Source organism: Schistocerca serialis, chromosome 2, assembly GCF_023864345.2.
Source record: "Schistocerca serialis cubense isolate TAMUIC-IGC-003099 chromosome 2, iqSchSeri2.2, whole genome shotgun sequence".
Lineage (NCBI taxonomy): Eukaryota > Metazoa > Arthropoda > Insecta > Orthoptera > Acrididae > Schistocerca > Schistocerca serialis.
This window is the reverse complement of record NC_064639.1, coordinates 678,911,176-678,928,127: the sequence shown is the minus strand read 5'-3', so window position 1 is coordinate 678,928,127 and position 16,952 is coordinate 678,911,176. Positions and strand designations below refer to the sequence as shown.

General features: G+C 39.6%; 1 protein-coding gene across 1 annotated transcript in view; it reads right to left on the bottom strand.

The window, feature by feature from the left end:
- Window positions 1-16,952, bottom strand: part of LOC126457782 (nose resistant to fluoxetine protein 6-like) — a 185,605-nt gene that overhangs the window by 53,237 nt on the left and 115,416 nt on the right. The window contains exons 8-9 of the mRNA XM_050094368.1: window positions 13,534-13,702; window positions 3,343-3,536 (exon numbers count right to left, since the gene is read on the bottom strand). Of these exons, the coding sequence (XP_049950325.1) occupies window positions 3,343-3,536; window positions 13,534-13,702 (363 nt within the window). The remainder of the gene's footprint in view (window positions 1-3,342; window positions 3,537-13,533; window positions 13,703-16,952) is intronic.

Below are 16,952 nucleotides of genomic sequence, written 5' to 3'. Positions count from 1 at the left end.
ATACAGAATCCTATAAATTCCTTCTTTTTGAAGTGGTTGGCAAACATCCTTGGCTGATTTTATGTGATCTTGTATCTTTTGTGGGGGTATTTATAGATTACCATGATGTTCCAATTTTTCATATTTTTCCTCTGCAGTTGATAATGTCATTAATGAAAGGCAGGAAAACTTTCAATTTCACCAGCACTTGGTCATTGCTATGACTTTTACGTGATGGTCTTAACACTATTTTCACCTCAGCAAACAAATAACTGTTCTTGAGCAATTCATTGGTGAGTTGTTTTAATTCTGTGTCAAGTGTTCCGGTTCACAGATTTTCCTTGCTGTATCTGCCAACCTTTTTATGATGCCTCAGTATTGTTGTGGATGGTGGTTCCAATCCTGGTGTAGGTAACAGTCTGTGTGCATGGGATTTTGGTAAAGGGTGTGGCCCAAGCTATCATCTTCTTTCTTGAAAACTAGCACCTCAAGAAAATTCAGTCTCCCATTGCACTCCTCCTTCCTGATAAACTGAATCTTCAGATTGATCCCACTGAGATATTTGTGAAAATGACCTAGTTCCTTCCTGCCACGCCACCACAAAATGAACGTATCATCCACATACTGAATATTTGATTCCAGTACATGGATGATAAGTTTGTTTTGTGGCAGTATGTATCCTTGTAATTTTACAAGTTTTACAAAATGTCTGATCATGTAGATCATAAAATTCTTTAAAATCAAGCAAGTGAGAAATTTAATATCTTAGCTTGTAAAATTGTGTTATTCATTAAAGCACATACGAAGTGTGGCTAGAAAAAAACTGGACTAGTACTGGTGAAACAATAAAACAAATGAAATAAGGCTGAAAGTCGCGTGGCCTGTCACGTGACTCTCGCTCCGCCTACTGCTTGAGTTTCATTTGCCTCCTGCACTCAGTCTGCCTGTGGCGTCTGTTTTAAGTAGTTGACGTTTTGTCTGTGCATCGGAAAATGTTGAGTGTACAGAAAGAACAGCGTGTTAACATCAAATTTTGTTTCAAACTAGGAAAATCTGCAAGTGAAACGTTTGTAATGTTACAACAAGTGTACGGCGATGATTGTTTATCGCGAACACAAGTGTTTGAGTGGTTTAAACGATTTAAAGATGGCCGCGAAGACACCAGTGATGACACTCGCACTGGCAGACCACTGTCAGCAAAAGCTGATGCAAACATTGAAAAAATCGGTAAACTTGTTCGACAAGATCGCCGTTTAACAATCAGAGCAGTGTCTGAGTTAACAGGAGTTGACAAGGAAAGTGTTAGGCAGATTCTTCATGAAAGTTTCAACATGAACAAAGTGTGTTCAAAAATGGTTCCAAAGTGTCTCACAATTGAACAGAAGGAACGCCGAAGAATGATTTGTTCTGACATCCTGGAAAACATTGAAAGTGATCCCACCTTCTTACAAAATGTTATTACTTGCGATGAATCATGGTTTTTTACTTACGATCCCGAAACTAAACGCCAATCGATGCATTGGAAAACTCCTGGTTCTCCACGACAAAAAAAAGCACGAATGTCAAAATTGAAATTCAAGGCAATGATGATTGTTTTTTTTTGACATCAAAGGGATTGTGCACATTGATTGGGTACCAGAGGGACGAACAGTGAATCAGCATTACTACATTAGCGTCCTGGCTACCCTACGTGAGCGAGTACGGAGAAAACGGAATGATTTGTGGAGAAAAAAGTCATGGATCCTTCACCAAGACAATGCCCCAGCTCACAGTGCGTTGTCAGTGAAGACGTTTTTGGCAAAACACAACATTCCCATCTTAGATCATCCACCCTACTCACCTGATTTGGCCCCCTGTGACTTTTTTCTTTTCCCTAAAGTCAAGTCAGCTTTGAAAGGAACTAGATTTGAGACTGTTGAAGCAGTAAAAGAAAAAGCGACGGAAGTAATGTATGGACTTACCGAAAATGATCTGCAGCATTGCTATGAACAGTGGAAAATTCGTATGGAGCGGTGTAGAGACCGAGGAGGAGAGTACATTGAAGGAGATAACATGAAATTGTAAATAATTGTAAATAAATGTTTTTTCCAGCACCAGTCCGGTTTTTTTCTAGCCGCACCTCATATGCACAAAGCTACATTGTCCAAGTGGAGCAGCTCAAGTAAGGAATAGGCAAGGATAAGTAAAGCCCAAGTAAAAATTTTGTTTCTTCCAGCCCATACCTCCACCCAACAATCATCAGTCCACTCTCCCACTTAGCAACCTTTTGATAACATTTCAAGAATTATACACCTCTTACATTTTATTGCCTTCTTTCCCTTGATCCATTTACAATCATACAAACCTCACAATATGCACAAATTAGTGCACCAGTGTACTAAAATTCATATCAATAGTATTGTGACTATGTAAAAAGACAAAATTATTATCAGCCCTGCCAAATTACCAAAAAGATCCTGGATACATAGCAACTCTGATTTCTTCAGCATATACATCTTCAATACCTTAACAACAGAGTGCATAACTTCACTTTGAAATCTACACCAGGCAGCAAAGTCTACATGAAAAATAGTTCTATGCATATTATATTGTAATTATGCATATTTTAGTTTTGCTAAAACTAGTAAGGAATAAATGTAATGGTAAGTGAGTTTAAGTATTCCAAGATCATAAAGATGCCTGTGAAAGATATACAGTTATTTGCTTGCACAAGATTCTCCTTGGTCACTTCTGCTGTGCCCAGAAAATAATTCACTAAGTTAACACAGACTGAAGATATGCCAAATATGTCTTTAGGTCAAAACAATGAGGGATACTTGTAAGAGCAAAGCACATTGAACTGAGTACAGCAATATGACACTAATACAAGTATGCAGAACATTTAGGTTTTAATTTTAATGTAGCTCTGGCGTAAAGAAGTAATATCTAAATTTTAAAAGAGAATGTTGCACAAGAGCTGAAAGAATATTTATCTTTATTATTAGGCTGGATGTTCTACTATGTTCTAATTACAGTTCCACATTTTCTGGAAAGTGGGTTTCATTTGCTTGCATGCATACATGTGACATGAGAGCTGTTATAAATCAAATAAGGAGAGATGCAGCAGTATTTACCGTCATGTAAGACAATGTTTCATGAACAAATAAAAATGTGCCATGATACAAAGGAAAAATGGGTAAAGAAGGAAAAAAATGTAGGATAAAGAACAAAGGCAATAAAGCAAAATATTCAAGAAATTGTTATGGGATATCAGTTTGAATGTAGGCAAATGTAAATAAAGGAGACTATGTTTGATCTCCTGTGCAAATATGTATAATATCAGAGAATAATATTACCAACTGCTATTATTTTTCAATTACTAACCTGGGAAATGGTTTCACAATTGGTTCAATATTCCACATGTATATGACAAGGAACGGTATAAGTACTGACAAGGTGGCTATAACACCAGTTATAATCCAGCCAACTTTTGGCCATCGCCATATTATGTAGATAAGAAAAGTTGTCAGCACAAACATTTGGAAATCAACAGCCAGGTACCAACTTGGAAACATGCACTGAAAGATGAAGAAAACAATACATATGTAATACAGAAAAGAAAGAAAATGAGTACTTTTAGAACATTGAGAGCAAAAACGGGAATTCTGCCAACTTCTATAGCTCCACATTTTTAGCAGTTGTTGTTATGCAGGCATATTGAGAGCAGAGTCTGGCATCACTGTTTCACTCTTTAGTCATCAGTTCTGTAAATTGTACTACCAGAATGGTTTGAGGGATACTGGCAGTTAGTATTTTCAGTACTTTACAAACAGAATTTGGTGTTTCATACATCAACTCTGCACTAACAAAATAACTGTTATAATGTACCAAACAAAGATTCCTTTGTCTACCACTCAATATACTCCCACAAGAACTATCAGATCCTGTATTGTAAACACCACAATTTTGTAAACTTATAATCAATAGTCTATTTTTCACAATCTGATATTATAGTGAAGTACAAAAAACCTGATTTAATCTATAAAACACTTTATTTATTCTAAATTTATGTCCCTTTTGGAAACTGCTCCAATCAAACCTACATTTGAAAGAATGTTTCATTTTATATTTCAAATGTAACTACTACAATACATTAATTATTAACTTTTGACTTTGGGAAAATTACATCTTCTTGTAATTAGAATGAACTTCATGTCTGAGTTAAAAACATTGCTTAACTGACTGTGGTGTCGATAGGTCACATCGACCACACAAATTACAATCTTTGGAACATTAACTGCTCTGACGAGCCACCATGTTTAATTCAATCTGCCTTTGTATTTCATGCAGTGTTCATGTGTATCAGTCTTTAGGGTAAAATATATGTGTATATAGAAAACTTGGGAACTGTTTATTATGTGCATTATGCCCATATCCAGAAACCCATATTGGTGACCCTGGAAAAAAAGTTCTGTGTCTTCTGTGACTTCCATGCTGGTCGTATAGAATCAACAGGTTTTGTGTCAGACACCATGGCTACATCACCGCACATTCTTTACAAGGATTTGGAGGCCCAGCTCTTATGACCAGGCCAACACAACCTCTACTTTAGCATCTCCACAACGACCGTGTGTCACGCAGTTACCTCAAACAATGGACTCAGGTTTTGTTTCGCTGGATTATGCACAACAACAAGTGAAAAGTGAAGTGGATGATCTACTAAATAGTGTGACGATTGATGGCTTGTACGAAGTTCAAAGGAACCGAAATTCACACATGTGCTTTGATCCTCTAGGCACCAGGACGTCAGTTACAGTAGTGCCATGTGCAATACCGCCATTTTTGCAAAACACACACACAGTCAACTATTACCAAGCTACGCCAGCCTCACCTTCCTCACAAATCAGTAGCAGACATTTTTATGCATCCAGTTCGCCAGAACAAACCACCAGATTGGCGGCCCAGTTTCACGACCACATGGGTACGAGTGCCCTCAACATAGCCTCTTCACCCAGCAATGTTTTACTACATCAGTGCAACCGCCAACAGGTTTCACCAGTGTTTTATGGTCCTACCACGAAGGGTGCATGGCCAGTGTACGCGGAAAACTCTTGTTGTTACCACTTTAAGCTCCAGGCCACGACCGCCCCCCCCCCCCCCCCCCCCCCCTGCCCACGCACAGGGGGCCTCGTTTCCGACCATATAACCACTCATTCCTTCTCCAGTTCCATCTGAGTCTGCCACAGCAGCCTTCTGTATCATTTCTGAGTTGGACAATGTCAGTGTTATTCCTGCAATTTCCAGTCCAGTTTACGGGCCCTCATTACGTGCCGCTCGCCCGTTCGCTCCCACAGTACCAACCGTGCCTGCCACGTTGTGTTTTCAGGCATCTTCAGAGACATTACAACCAGCCGTTTTTCCAAACATCTGTGCTAGTAACATTTCCGCTCAGGTGATGCCGGATCCCAGCATGAACTCTTGTGCAGTGGGATCGCAGGCCTTCCAAGACATACCGAAGCCACCTTTGTCTCCACCTCCAGTCCACCTACCCAAAGTACCTCCCCTATACGAGAACAATCCAGTTTCATGGTTCGCACTGGTGGAGCACCTCTTTGAGCTGCATCAAGTGACTGATGACAACTCCAAGTTCCTATGTTTGGTCACACACCTTCACTACCACTTGGATTTAATTTGTGATCTCCTACTTTCGCCTCCACCACCACCAAAGTACGAGTTCAGCAAGAAAACAATATTTATAATCAAAATATGTATGAGGAATACCTGGGGGCCGCACTCCCTCATAACTCTGGTGCTGCCTCAGGTTACTCGTGAGTGAACACACAATGCCAGACGTCACCCTGTGGGTGGTATGGTCTGCCAAGTCACCTACCAACCTACAGATACACCTCCTGCCACACTCGAGTCTATCAGTTCTCACTAATGCATTGCAAATCAGCAGCATGCACTCCTGCGCCATAAACACCCAGCTCATCCACCATCACTGTGTGACACTACACCTCCTGTTTACCGGCTGTCTGCTGGCAGGTGCAGGGCCCGGTCCACTTCCACGCCTTCTACGCTGCCAGGCAGTACTCGTTCACTCTCTCCTCTTTCCAAGCACTCAAGAATTGCCCACACTCCATACGTCTCAGAACAGATCAATGAGGACAAGCCTCCCCTGCTATCACAGTCACTGCCACCGCCACATCTGGCTCATCCATACTGTCGGTACCACAAGATTTTTGGGGCTGAGGCCAAGAAGTGCAGGTTACCTTGCCAAGTGGTTGTTTATATGTGACAGACATTTCATCACAGTTTGTCTACCTAATTGACACTGGCACTGACATGTCTATCATACCTCGATCGTTGGCTCCTACAAACTTTTCACTGACAAAGTCTCCTACGAGCTGTCAGCGCATCAAAGTTACAAATTGTCAGTTCTGTGAAAGTGATGGTGCACCTATCCCCTTCTCTGCATTTCCTGTGGACCTTCTACATTGATGAACCAATCCTTGATATGGATTTTTTCTCCCATTACAAGCTCTCCCCGAACGTAGTCCAGTGTTTAGTGTTACACCACCCATCTCAGATGCCGTGCTCTGGCACCCAGTCTCCTCGTTCCATTTCTGCCGCAACATGGGATTTAGTACATGGGTGTTCCGTCCTCACGGGCAAGATTGTGATGTGTGTCACTAATCTACTTTCAGAATATGACTCAGTGGTGCACCTCTGCTGTGAGAATGACAAGCTGAAACAATGCATTGCTCACACTTACAACGAGGTTGTTAAGGCCTGCACCTCACTGTTGAAACTGCAATCTGCAGTTCCTTCACCAGATCGAACTTCATCGCCAAGCATCAGTTCAAACAGTCACCAGGTTAGTTAAAAAACAATCATTGCGTGTGACGATTCGCGTTCAGTGACCTCCACACTGCCCAACCACCCACTACGCGCAGTGCCTCATGTTTCAAACAGTGTCTCTAATAGAAGTCGCTCATGCAGCACGATCATGCCCACTACACAGGCAGCTGCCCCGCTTGTTGATAAACATTCCCCCTCTCCTGTGCACCAGCCAAGCAACTTGGTGGCCATTGCCGTCCCTTGTGCTACGCCAGCGCCTCTCTCACCCACGCTGGTTGCCCAAGACAAAGATAACAACAGACAGTCGCTGCGTACCCCATTTCGCTCCATGTTGTGTGCACAGCCGACCTCTACAAACAAGCGCACACCGCACTTGCGTAATAGGCATGTTCCTTTCAGGCTGCCTTTTCCCAATCACTCTAGTGGCTATGCCTCATCGTGCCCCACTCATCCCAAAACTCCACGTTAGAACATTACTCAACCTCATGTGCAGTTCTCAGTCTCTTCCGTCACTGATGGAATGACACACAAGATAATTACGACTGCTGGTCCTCCTATTAGACACATGGTTAGACATCTCAACCCCATTAAGTTGCACGCGGCCCGGCAGCAAATTAACAAACTTCTGGAGGCAGGCATCCCACAGCTATCGGACAGCAATTGGTCTTTACTAATTCACTTCATCACCAAACGCAACGGTTCTTTTTGAATGTGTGGTGATTACAGACGTTTAAATTCTGTCATGGACAATTACCCCGTGCCAAATATAAATGATTTTACTCATATGTTATCGGGCGCCACAATATTCAGTGTCATTGACTGCAAATGTGCTTATTACCAGATTCCCATAACGCCGGAAGACATTCCAAAGACTGCAATCATCACGCTGCTCAGTTTGTTCCAGTACTACTTCATGCCATTTGGTTTAAAGAATGTGGCAAAAAAGTGGCAACGTTTCATTGGCTCAATCTTACGATGATTCGAGTTCTGCTTCACATACCTGGATGACGTACTCATTTTCAGCAAATCGACTGAAGACCATGAAGATCATTTATCTCACGTCCTCCAGACTTTGGCATCCAACGGTGTTGAGTTCAACAAAGATAAATTCCAATTGTATCAGTCTTCTGTGACATTTCTGGGTTATACTGTCTCTGCAGACGGAATACAGCCTCCCAAATCCCGCATGCAGTCTATCACGTCATTGCCACCCCCGGCTATGTACGAAGAACTCAGATGTTTCCTAGGTACTATAAATTACTACTACCATCATCTACCTTCTGCTGCTGCCGTGCAGGCCCCGCTGATGGACTCGCTCTCCGGCAAACAAACTTCGGTCGTTAAACCAGTCCATTGGACTGAACCCATGCTAGAGGCTTTCAGGGTTCTTAAAACAGCTTTAGCTGATGCAGTTGTACTCTTCCACCCTAATCTGTCTGCCAATGAACACATCACTATGGACAGGGCAGTATTACAACAGAGCAAAGGCGACACAATTTCACCACTTCATTTCTTCTCCAAAAAACTGTCTACAGCACAGAAGAAATACTCCGCTTTTGATAGAGAGCTTCTGTTGATGTGTGAGGCTGTCAAACATTTCCGCACTGACATCGAGGGCCATCCTTTCTTCATTCATACTGATCACAAACTGCTGGTGGACGCCTTCTGCGACCCACCAGAGGATCATGCTCAGGGACGACTCTGTCAGACAACCCTTACAACCCCCTTACCTTGGCCCCTTCGAAGTACTCCGGAGGAGCAAAACTACATTCGACATTATGATAAAAGATCACCCGCAAACCATTTCTCTACACAGGCTCAAGCCTGCCTTCATTGACTCGGACACCCCTCTGCCATCCCAGTCGGACTGCCCGAGCACATGTTCTTTTGATGAATCCGCTAATGAGTCTGTTCAACCTAAGGTTGGGTTTTCTCCATCCAAAGAGTCACCACTGCAGTTTGCGGGTTCCTCATGCATGTCATCATCATCCCCATTCACAGGTTTTGAACACATTTCAGGTACTAGAGACGCAGATGTCCCGTCCTTCGTTTTGCACTGCAACATATCACCTGACCGCGTCGACGACATTTTGAGTATGGTGTTAGATCATCGTGTGCTTGTACTGCTCACCGACAGCACAGACCCAACCCTCACCAAGGAACTCAATGTCATGACAGTGCACAGCTTGTCCCTTCCACAAGAGTGTGACCTGTCATGTGTTCAAGCTTTCATTTCTTCGGACAGCTCAGTATGTATTTGGGGAAGGCACACTCACATACCGCCTCCTCTCCCATACCGCTACTCCCGAGTTGGCTGATGCATCATTCCCCCCTGCTGGTTTTCGGATTACAAGTTGAACCGGCAGCTGCCCGCCACACCTTTGCATGCTGATCCGATGGAGATGGAGCTTCCGGTCGTGTGCCTGCCGCTTCGCACCACTCACGCCAGCGTTGACACCCACACGACTCCCCTTCAGGGCTCAAAGGCTGTACTCCATACTGTGGGGGTTGGGGCTGTGTGGCTTTGATAGGTCACATCGACAACACCAATTACAATCTTTGGAACATTAACTGCTCTGATGAGCCGCCATGTTTAATTCAGTCTGCCTTTGTACTTAATGCAGTGTTCATGTGTATCAGTCTATGGTAAAATACATGCGTATATAGAAAACTTGGGAACTGTTTATTATGTATATTATGATCCGTACCCAGAATCCCTTGTAAATCTTACACTACAGAAAATCATTTTTGGAAATAATTCATGTAATGATCCTTCCCAGATGACATGTAAAATGCATTTATTTAGCAATGTTTTCAAACACAATTATTTTTAATTATAAGTCTGACCAAGTGAAAACAGAAACAATGTCATGCAGTAATTTCATTGTTTTTATGCTGTATGTTGTATGGCATCAGTGTATGCTGAATTAGTTGATTTCTTCCTGAAGTTGAATAATTCAGTCTGCAACAGTTCGATGTTTATACTTGGGTTACATGTAAAGGGAAAATATTGTTTTATTAAACTGAAGTGCCACAATGCACTGAAATTATCTTTATCACATACTGGAGTGTGTGGAAGAGATCATACATTCCAGAATTTATGGGTTTTCTATTTACAGCAGTATGGTTATGGTAACCCTATTGTCAAGTTAATAATTAAAAGTTAAATATCTGCTGTTTCACATAGTGCTATTACTTTTTATGAAGTTTCTGTATAGTTCAAAATTCAGTAGAAACAAAATACAAAATTATTAAATTTGAATTTCAGTTATAGTGTCATTTTTAGTGGAATATTATATAGTGTAGGTACACATGGAATATTGTCACTACATTAAAGATGTTAACTTTGAAGCTAATTTCATTCATATATTATATTTGTATACTATAACTTGTTGATTAAATTTACAGCAAAAACTTCATCTTAGTAGTCAATGTCAGTTCTAAAATACCACTTGAAACACACTGCACTCTCCTGTCATTCAAAACTGAAATACCTTGGGGCTGTGATCTGTAACACAGCTACAAGTAATTACATATGTTATTAGAAAATACCCTATTACATACAATACTTTGAGAAAGCATCCTTATTTACATCAACAGCAACTCAGGAAATCCACTGATGTGCATTCCACAGGGTACTTCTGCAGTGCCATGTATTACAGTTTATTCCTGTTCCACTGGCATATGGAGTATAGGTAGAAAGACTGCTTAAATGCTCTATGTGTGCTGTTATTAACATAACCTTATCTTTGCAGTCCCCACAGAAGCAATACATAGGGGGCACAGCGTACTTCTAGCTTCCTCACTTAATAGTGGTTCTCGAAACATTCTGGCTAGGTTTTTATATACATCAGTCCTCAAGTATCTGATGTTTCGGTTTTTTAGCATTTCTGTGTGTCAAACAAACATTTGATTATTTGTGCTTCCCCTTCTTTGTTTACATCCAATGTGCCCTATGGTAAGTCCTATTTGGTTGAGCAATATTCTAGGTTTGATCACAGGAGTGTTCAGTAAGCAATCTCCTTTGCACACTGACTGTATTTTCACAGTAGCTTACAAATGAATCAAAGTCTGCCTTCTGATTTACCTTCAACTGTGCCTATGTAATTATTCCATATCATGTCACCACAAATTATTACTACCAAGTCTTTGATTTAGTTGACTGAGTCCAGTTGTGATTAATTGATGTTGATCTTTAAATGTTTAAAGGAAGATGTGACTGAATATTTGTGCAGTGTTTTAGAGTATTTTGTTACATATAACTGTGTCACCTGCAAAAAGATGAAGTTAATATTAATACTGTCTCCCAGATTATTAACATACATCATGAGTCAAGGGCTCCAACACACTTCTGTGGGGCACTTCTGAAGCTACTTCTGCTTTCTCAATGACTTTTCATTCAAGACAATGTGTTATGTCATTCCCCCCCCATATTATCATACTTAATTAATTATTACTTCTTGATTCAAATCCCTTTCAGAAGTCAAGAAATACTGTATCTACAGGACTGTCTTGACCCATGCCTTTCAGGGTGTCTTGTGAGAAAAGCAAGAGTTGAGTTTCGCTTGATTGATATTAATGGAACCTGTGCTGGTTCCAATAGAGGTTACTCTGTCAGAGATATCTCATTATACTTGAGATCAAAATGTGTTCTAAGCTTACACACCAGATGAATGACAGTAATACTGGGCACCAGTTTGTGGATTTATGGGTGTGACCTGTGCCCTCTGCCAATAATTGAGCAAAGTTTGTTCATCACGTAATCTACAGCATGTTGTGGTTGAGAGGGTCAGTAACCAAACTGTCCATTCTGCAAAGAATCTCTGAACAGTTTCATTGGGTCCTGGGGCCTTGTTCAATTTTAGTGTTTACAGCTGTTTCTCAATGCAGTTGAAACTAGTATACCCTACTCATTTTGCAGTGGTGTAAAAATTAAACTGGGGCAGTCCTTTTGGATCTTACTTTGTAAAGGGGACAAATTTCATTGAATTCTGTGAGAAGTCTTTTAATAAGTTTCTGCTACAACAGTCATTGAAAGCTTCACAAAATGCTATTTTGACAGCCATATATGTTTAATATAGCATATCTGTATCTTTAGCCCTATGGTGTGTTTTACACCTGTTGTCCTGTTGCCATTGTTTTTAGAAGTTTCTTTGCAGTGACTATATACCATGGAGACAAGGTCAATAACTAACAAAAACATATTGCAGAATGGATATAATATTTAGAAAATCACACGAAAGAGAACAATGAATAAAACTGACAATTGAGTATAATGTACATTTTTACAACCACTATCAATAGTATAGTGCAGTGTGTGCAAAATGAAACATTTTGAGATTATTCACAAAATATGGAAAAAATCTGACTAAAAGTAGTGAATCACACAAAATAAATGATGTACTTATATAGAAGTAAAAAAAAAATTTCTGCTTTAGTAATGTATAGACAGACAAAGAGGTACTTTATAAGAACAACAGTTTAAGAGATGACTCAATAATATCTGTAAAAATGGGAGGAATTGGACTTTTTAATATTAAAAAAATTATGTTAAAACTGAAGGTGAGTTAGTAAAGAATGAGGAAATTCTTTCTCATGACAATTTAAGCAAGATCTAGCTTAACATGATCTCTTTATCCTCTGATATGTATGGCACAACAATCACAGAATCTGTGCCAATACTCCAATATTGCCTTCAGAACAACGTATTTTCCATAAAACTGGTCACCATGATAATTTTAATTATTTGTAATGGTGGTTTTTGTATCAAACAGGAAAGAGGAAAAAGCTACAAGAATTTTATTTTAGTTTCCTAATCATGATGTGCTGCAAGTTACTGAAGCCCCCGACATGTCTACTATTACATTTGGTTTCCTTCTTGGATTAGTCACTTCAAGTTTTATTGTTAATAGGCATGTCATGAATGCAAGTAATTAAGTAAAACAGTGTATATACTGCTGTCGGGAATGCTCAACATCTCTGCCATAACATCCAACAAAATTTCGTAATCATCCCCTACAATAGCTAGAGCCACGGCGAACTTATTCTCATTCACTGTGGTGGATAGAAGGCCAGGAAACCCTGTTACAAAGTAGGTGTGAAATATGTCTTACATTGTTTGATAGGTAAAACCACAGTAGTTACTTGAATAAAATCTACACAAAAATCTAACTGCAACATTCTGTAAGCTTCCATAATAGACGTCTGTATAAGGAAGCTCACACATAAATTAAAAACAGATATTATTTTTTCAGACATGACTGTTTATCCATAATGCTTCTTTCTAGTACTGTTGTTAAGTGTGTACAGACAAGAAAGTGCTTCATTTTTGTATAGCCAACCATACTTTATCTACTTTTCTGATAAAACATTCTTACACTGTCATATGTGCTCAACTCAAAAACTTTGCTCTATAGTTTGTGTAGAATATATCTCTCTGGTTTTCATCACATCACATTACAAAGATATCTTCTGCACTGAACTGATGAAAATGCAGATAGCAAACAGCAGCAGTAGCAGCAGCAGCAGCAGCAGCAGCAATACAGATATCAAGTAGAACTAATAGTTGATTGTAACATGAATGTACTAAAGTTCAAGAAAAGACAAAAAGAAAATGTTGCTGGAAAGGAAGATATAACAAATCATAACACAGGCATATAAAGTGATAGACTGGGAGAAAAGCATAATTAATAGCAATGTAGCTGGTTCTCTTACCAGATTTTTTATATCTAGATAGTTGTTTATGTATAGTATATTAGCCCACCAGTATGCACTACAGCGATTTTGCTCTTTAATAACACTGGTTTTCCAGAATGGTCCATTACCTATGTAAGGTAAGATACAAATTTCAAATAACAGAATAACCAGATATGATGGCGTCAACCTGTCAACATAAAATGTAAGAAAGTAATAGTAATAGTAATTAACAATAAGTAATATGTAAAACTATTACTTACTTACAAAATGTCAATTAAAACATGTCCTAAGATATTTAAGTACATTTAAAATAAATTTACCACTAGCCAATATTTCTCTTGTCTAAAAATTGTCATTGGCTATTACCTCACTATTCAGTAAAAAAAAAACAAATGTAACAATTTCAGTTAACAATACTGCATGATGCAAAACAAAAATCCACAAAAAGTTTAGTGTAATAAAACTCATACAAAGTGCAAATGAATAGATTTTACATTTATCTTTATATACATTATATATTAGTGTGTCACATAAAGATAATCACTATTCACCATATTTCTTCATTGCTATGTGAGGTAAAATATCTGGGGCTATCTTTTCACAAACTTGGCTGATATAGTCCCTTGACCCAGTGGAGTTTTGAGTTGATGTTAATGTCTGAAAGTTTTGGAGACTAAGTTTCTAAATATTTGGACAGTCCCAAAAGGAGGGTTGAATTGTGCATGGATTGCAAATGAAATTTTATTTTCCAAAGAAAATTTTATTTTCCTTAATGCCATACATGTGGGCTTCATTTCAGCCTCGCCCACGGCAGGGTTATTTTCTTTTAAATTTTTTTCTTCCTTTGGAATTTACTTGCTGGTTAGGCACATAATGATTCCTTAGATTATCATTCTAGTTGCTACTACATTTGTTGTGGATGATTCTAGTGTTGCTGTTCCTCCTGGAACTGCAGCTGTGTTTTTTCGAAACCATTTGTATGGAAATTTGGGTCACCCCCATTTTCACTGTCACAGCTTAAAAAACTTTCTTCACCATCAGTTCCTTACCATTTCTATTATGTGCACCAGTAACCTATGTTTTGTGTGCTACTCTCTGTTATTAGTGGTATTGTGGAAACTGGTATTATGCTATCATTTTGCTACTTGCCTACAGTTAGCATTTTTTAAACAAAGTATCAGTCTTGGTTGCCATTGGTTTTGGAAACCTACATCTCTCCTCATGGGACTGGAGCCATCATTTCCACTTTTTATGGTCTTGTCATTACTTTTTCATTTTATTTCTTTTTGTGATGTTTTTACAATCTTTCAGGTACCACGTATTTCCATATTTTATTTTAAACATTGGAAAGTTTAGATAGATAGATTGCTATTCACCATATAGAGAAAACACTGAGTCACAGATAGGCACAATGAACAGACTGCTGTACACTAAGCTTTCTTCTGAAGTTGAAAATACACACACATTCACACAAGCACAACTCACACACACAATATTACCACTGTCACTATAGTTGCATCTGAGGGGCTACTGCAGCAGTGGTGGCTCTGTGCCATTATTTTCAGCATCTCAACAGGAATGAAGGGCATTTGGTCTTTCAAACTCCTTTCTTATAGCAAATGAGGCCCTCACAGCCCCACTGATATAATGAGATACTTCTGGCACCTCAGTCTGAGTAGCCAGTTTCTGCTTCTTCACCTCCTCCACTGGACCAGAGCATCGACATACCAGAAGTATCCACCAGGACCTCATCCAGCAACAGCCCACAGGCAGCACATCACCCTCCTTTGCATCATCTAAATAAATTTGTACCTACATGCTAGGGATATTGCAGTCCCATGAAAATATCAATGGGTGACACCATGCTAATGAGATGACTTATTTCAGCTGTGAATGGTGTGGTTGTTGCAAGTTGCGAGCACCACAACACCTTTGTCCAGCTGGTCACGTAGCCAGTCAGCTGGCTGATTTGAGTTCAAGTGGTTACAGACCCATTCTCACTTTTGTTTGATATCTAATGTGTTCCACTCCACAGCTACCTGAAGTATTGACAATGAATTCATACTAAACCGATTCTCTCTGGATATTCTTTGAACTACTTGTGTTATCTGTTCATGACAACTTAGCTTGCTTAGGATGTGAGTGTAGTGGGATCTGCCTTCCACTGATAAGGTCTACTTCAGTGGACTGTGATACCATATCAGCCAAGGGATTGATTTCAGCCTCAGCTATGAGTGGTGCCCAGTACTGTATTTCAAGTTGTGTTACTTCTGGTTGTTTTCACTTACAGTCCTGGAAACTCACAGGATTGGTAGATAACTTATATGAAACATGCATAATTTATTCTGTGTTTCAGCATATTCAATAAAGTGTTAATAAATGGCTTTTGTGATCTAAATTGGGTACAACAGAAATTAGTATATGACTGAAGGTGAAGGCACTTTTAGTGAATAACTCATAGATAATCTGGATTTTATCATAAGAAGGATGTAATTTCGAAACATTGCTCCAAAAAGGTGTCATTCATATTAAAACATAAAATAATGTGCATGGTGAGCATGAAGCATTTCTCTGATTACATAAATTTGTTTCTAACGAATTATGCTAGGTACAGCCCTGCAGTTCATTGCAAATGGTAGCTTAACTCATTACATTTTTATAGATACATTTCTACATGTGCTCTGACAGCAAGTGATTTTTTCCTCTTTCTTATTACAGGTAGCATAATTTAGGAAGGCTGCTGTCCAAATGTCACCTATGCAACAGAAAGTGCAAGGTGCTAGGTGGTCTCATGAAACCCAGTCAGCCATTACGATTCAGCAGCCGTCCCAAATTGCAGCCTGAAGTCAGTGGGGACATTATTGATACCACACATACAGGATTTCAATGCAATCTGCGTAAATCAACATGTTATGTTTCCTGAGAAACAAGCGTCCCTTAGGGCACTGTGGTTAAGATTTTACACAAACAACTGCATTTCCATGAATATTAGCACAACTCTTGCAAGCTTTGCAGCCAGCTGATAAGCCCCACTGTGAAGAGCTGGCCTGGAACATACAGGAACGAATCAATACAGACAGTGACTACCTTAACAAAGTTTGAAGTGACTTTTCACATCTCTGGAAAAATAACTGACACAGCGTCCAGACCTGTGGGTCATAGAATTGATGTAACATAGTGCAGCAGATAAGGGACAGTCCAAGAACAAATATACAGTAGGTTTAATGCCAAAACAGTTATTGGACCATTTCTTATTATTGAGTCTACCATTACAGCAATATGGGTGTGCTGGAACTGTATGTAGCACCTCAGTCACAGGAATTTTAACAATGGGTAGTGTTTTAGCAAGATGGTGCACTGTCACACCAAAAGTTATTTGTTCACCTGTTCTCTCAGATGGAACCTTCCCAGACAGAGGGATCACTAGAGACAGCCCA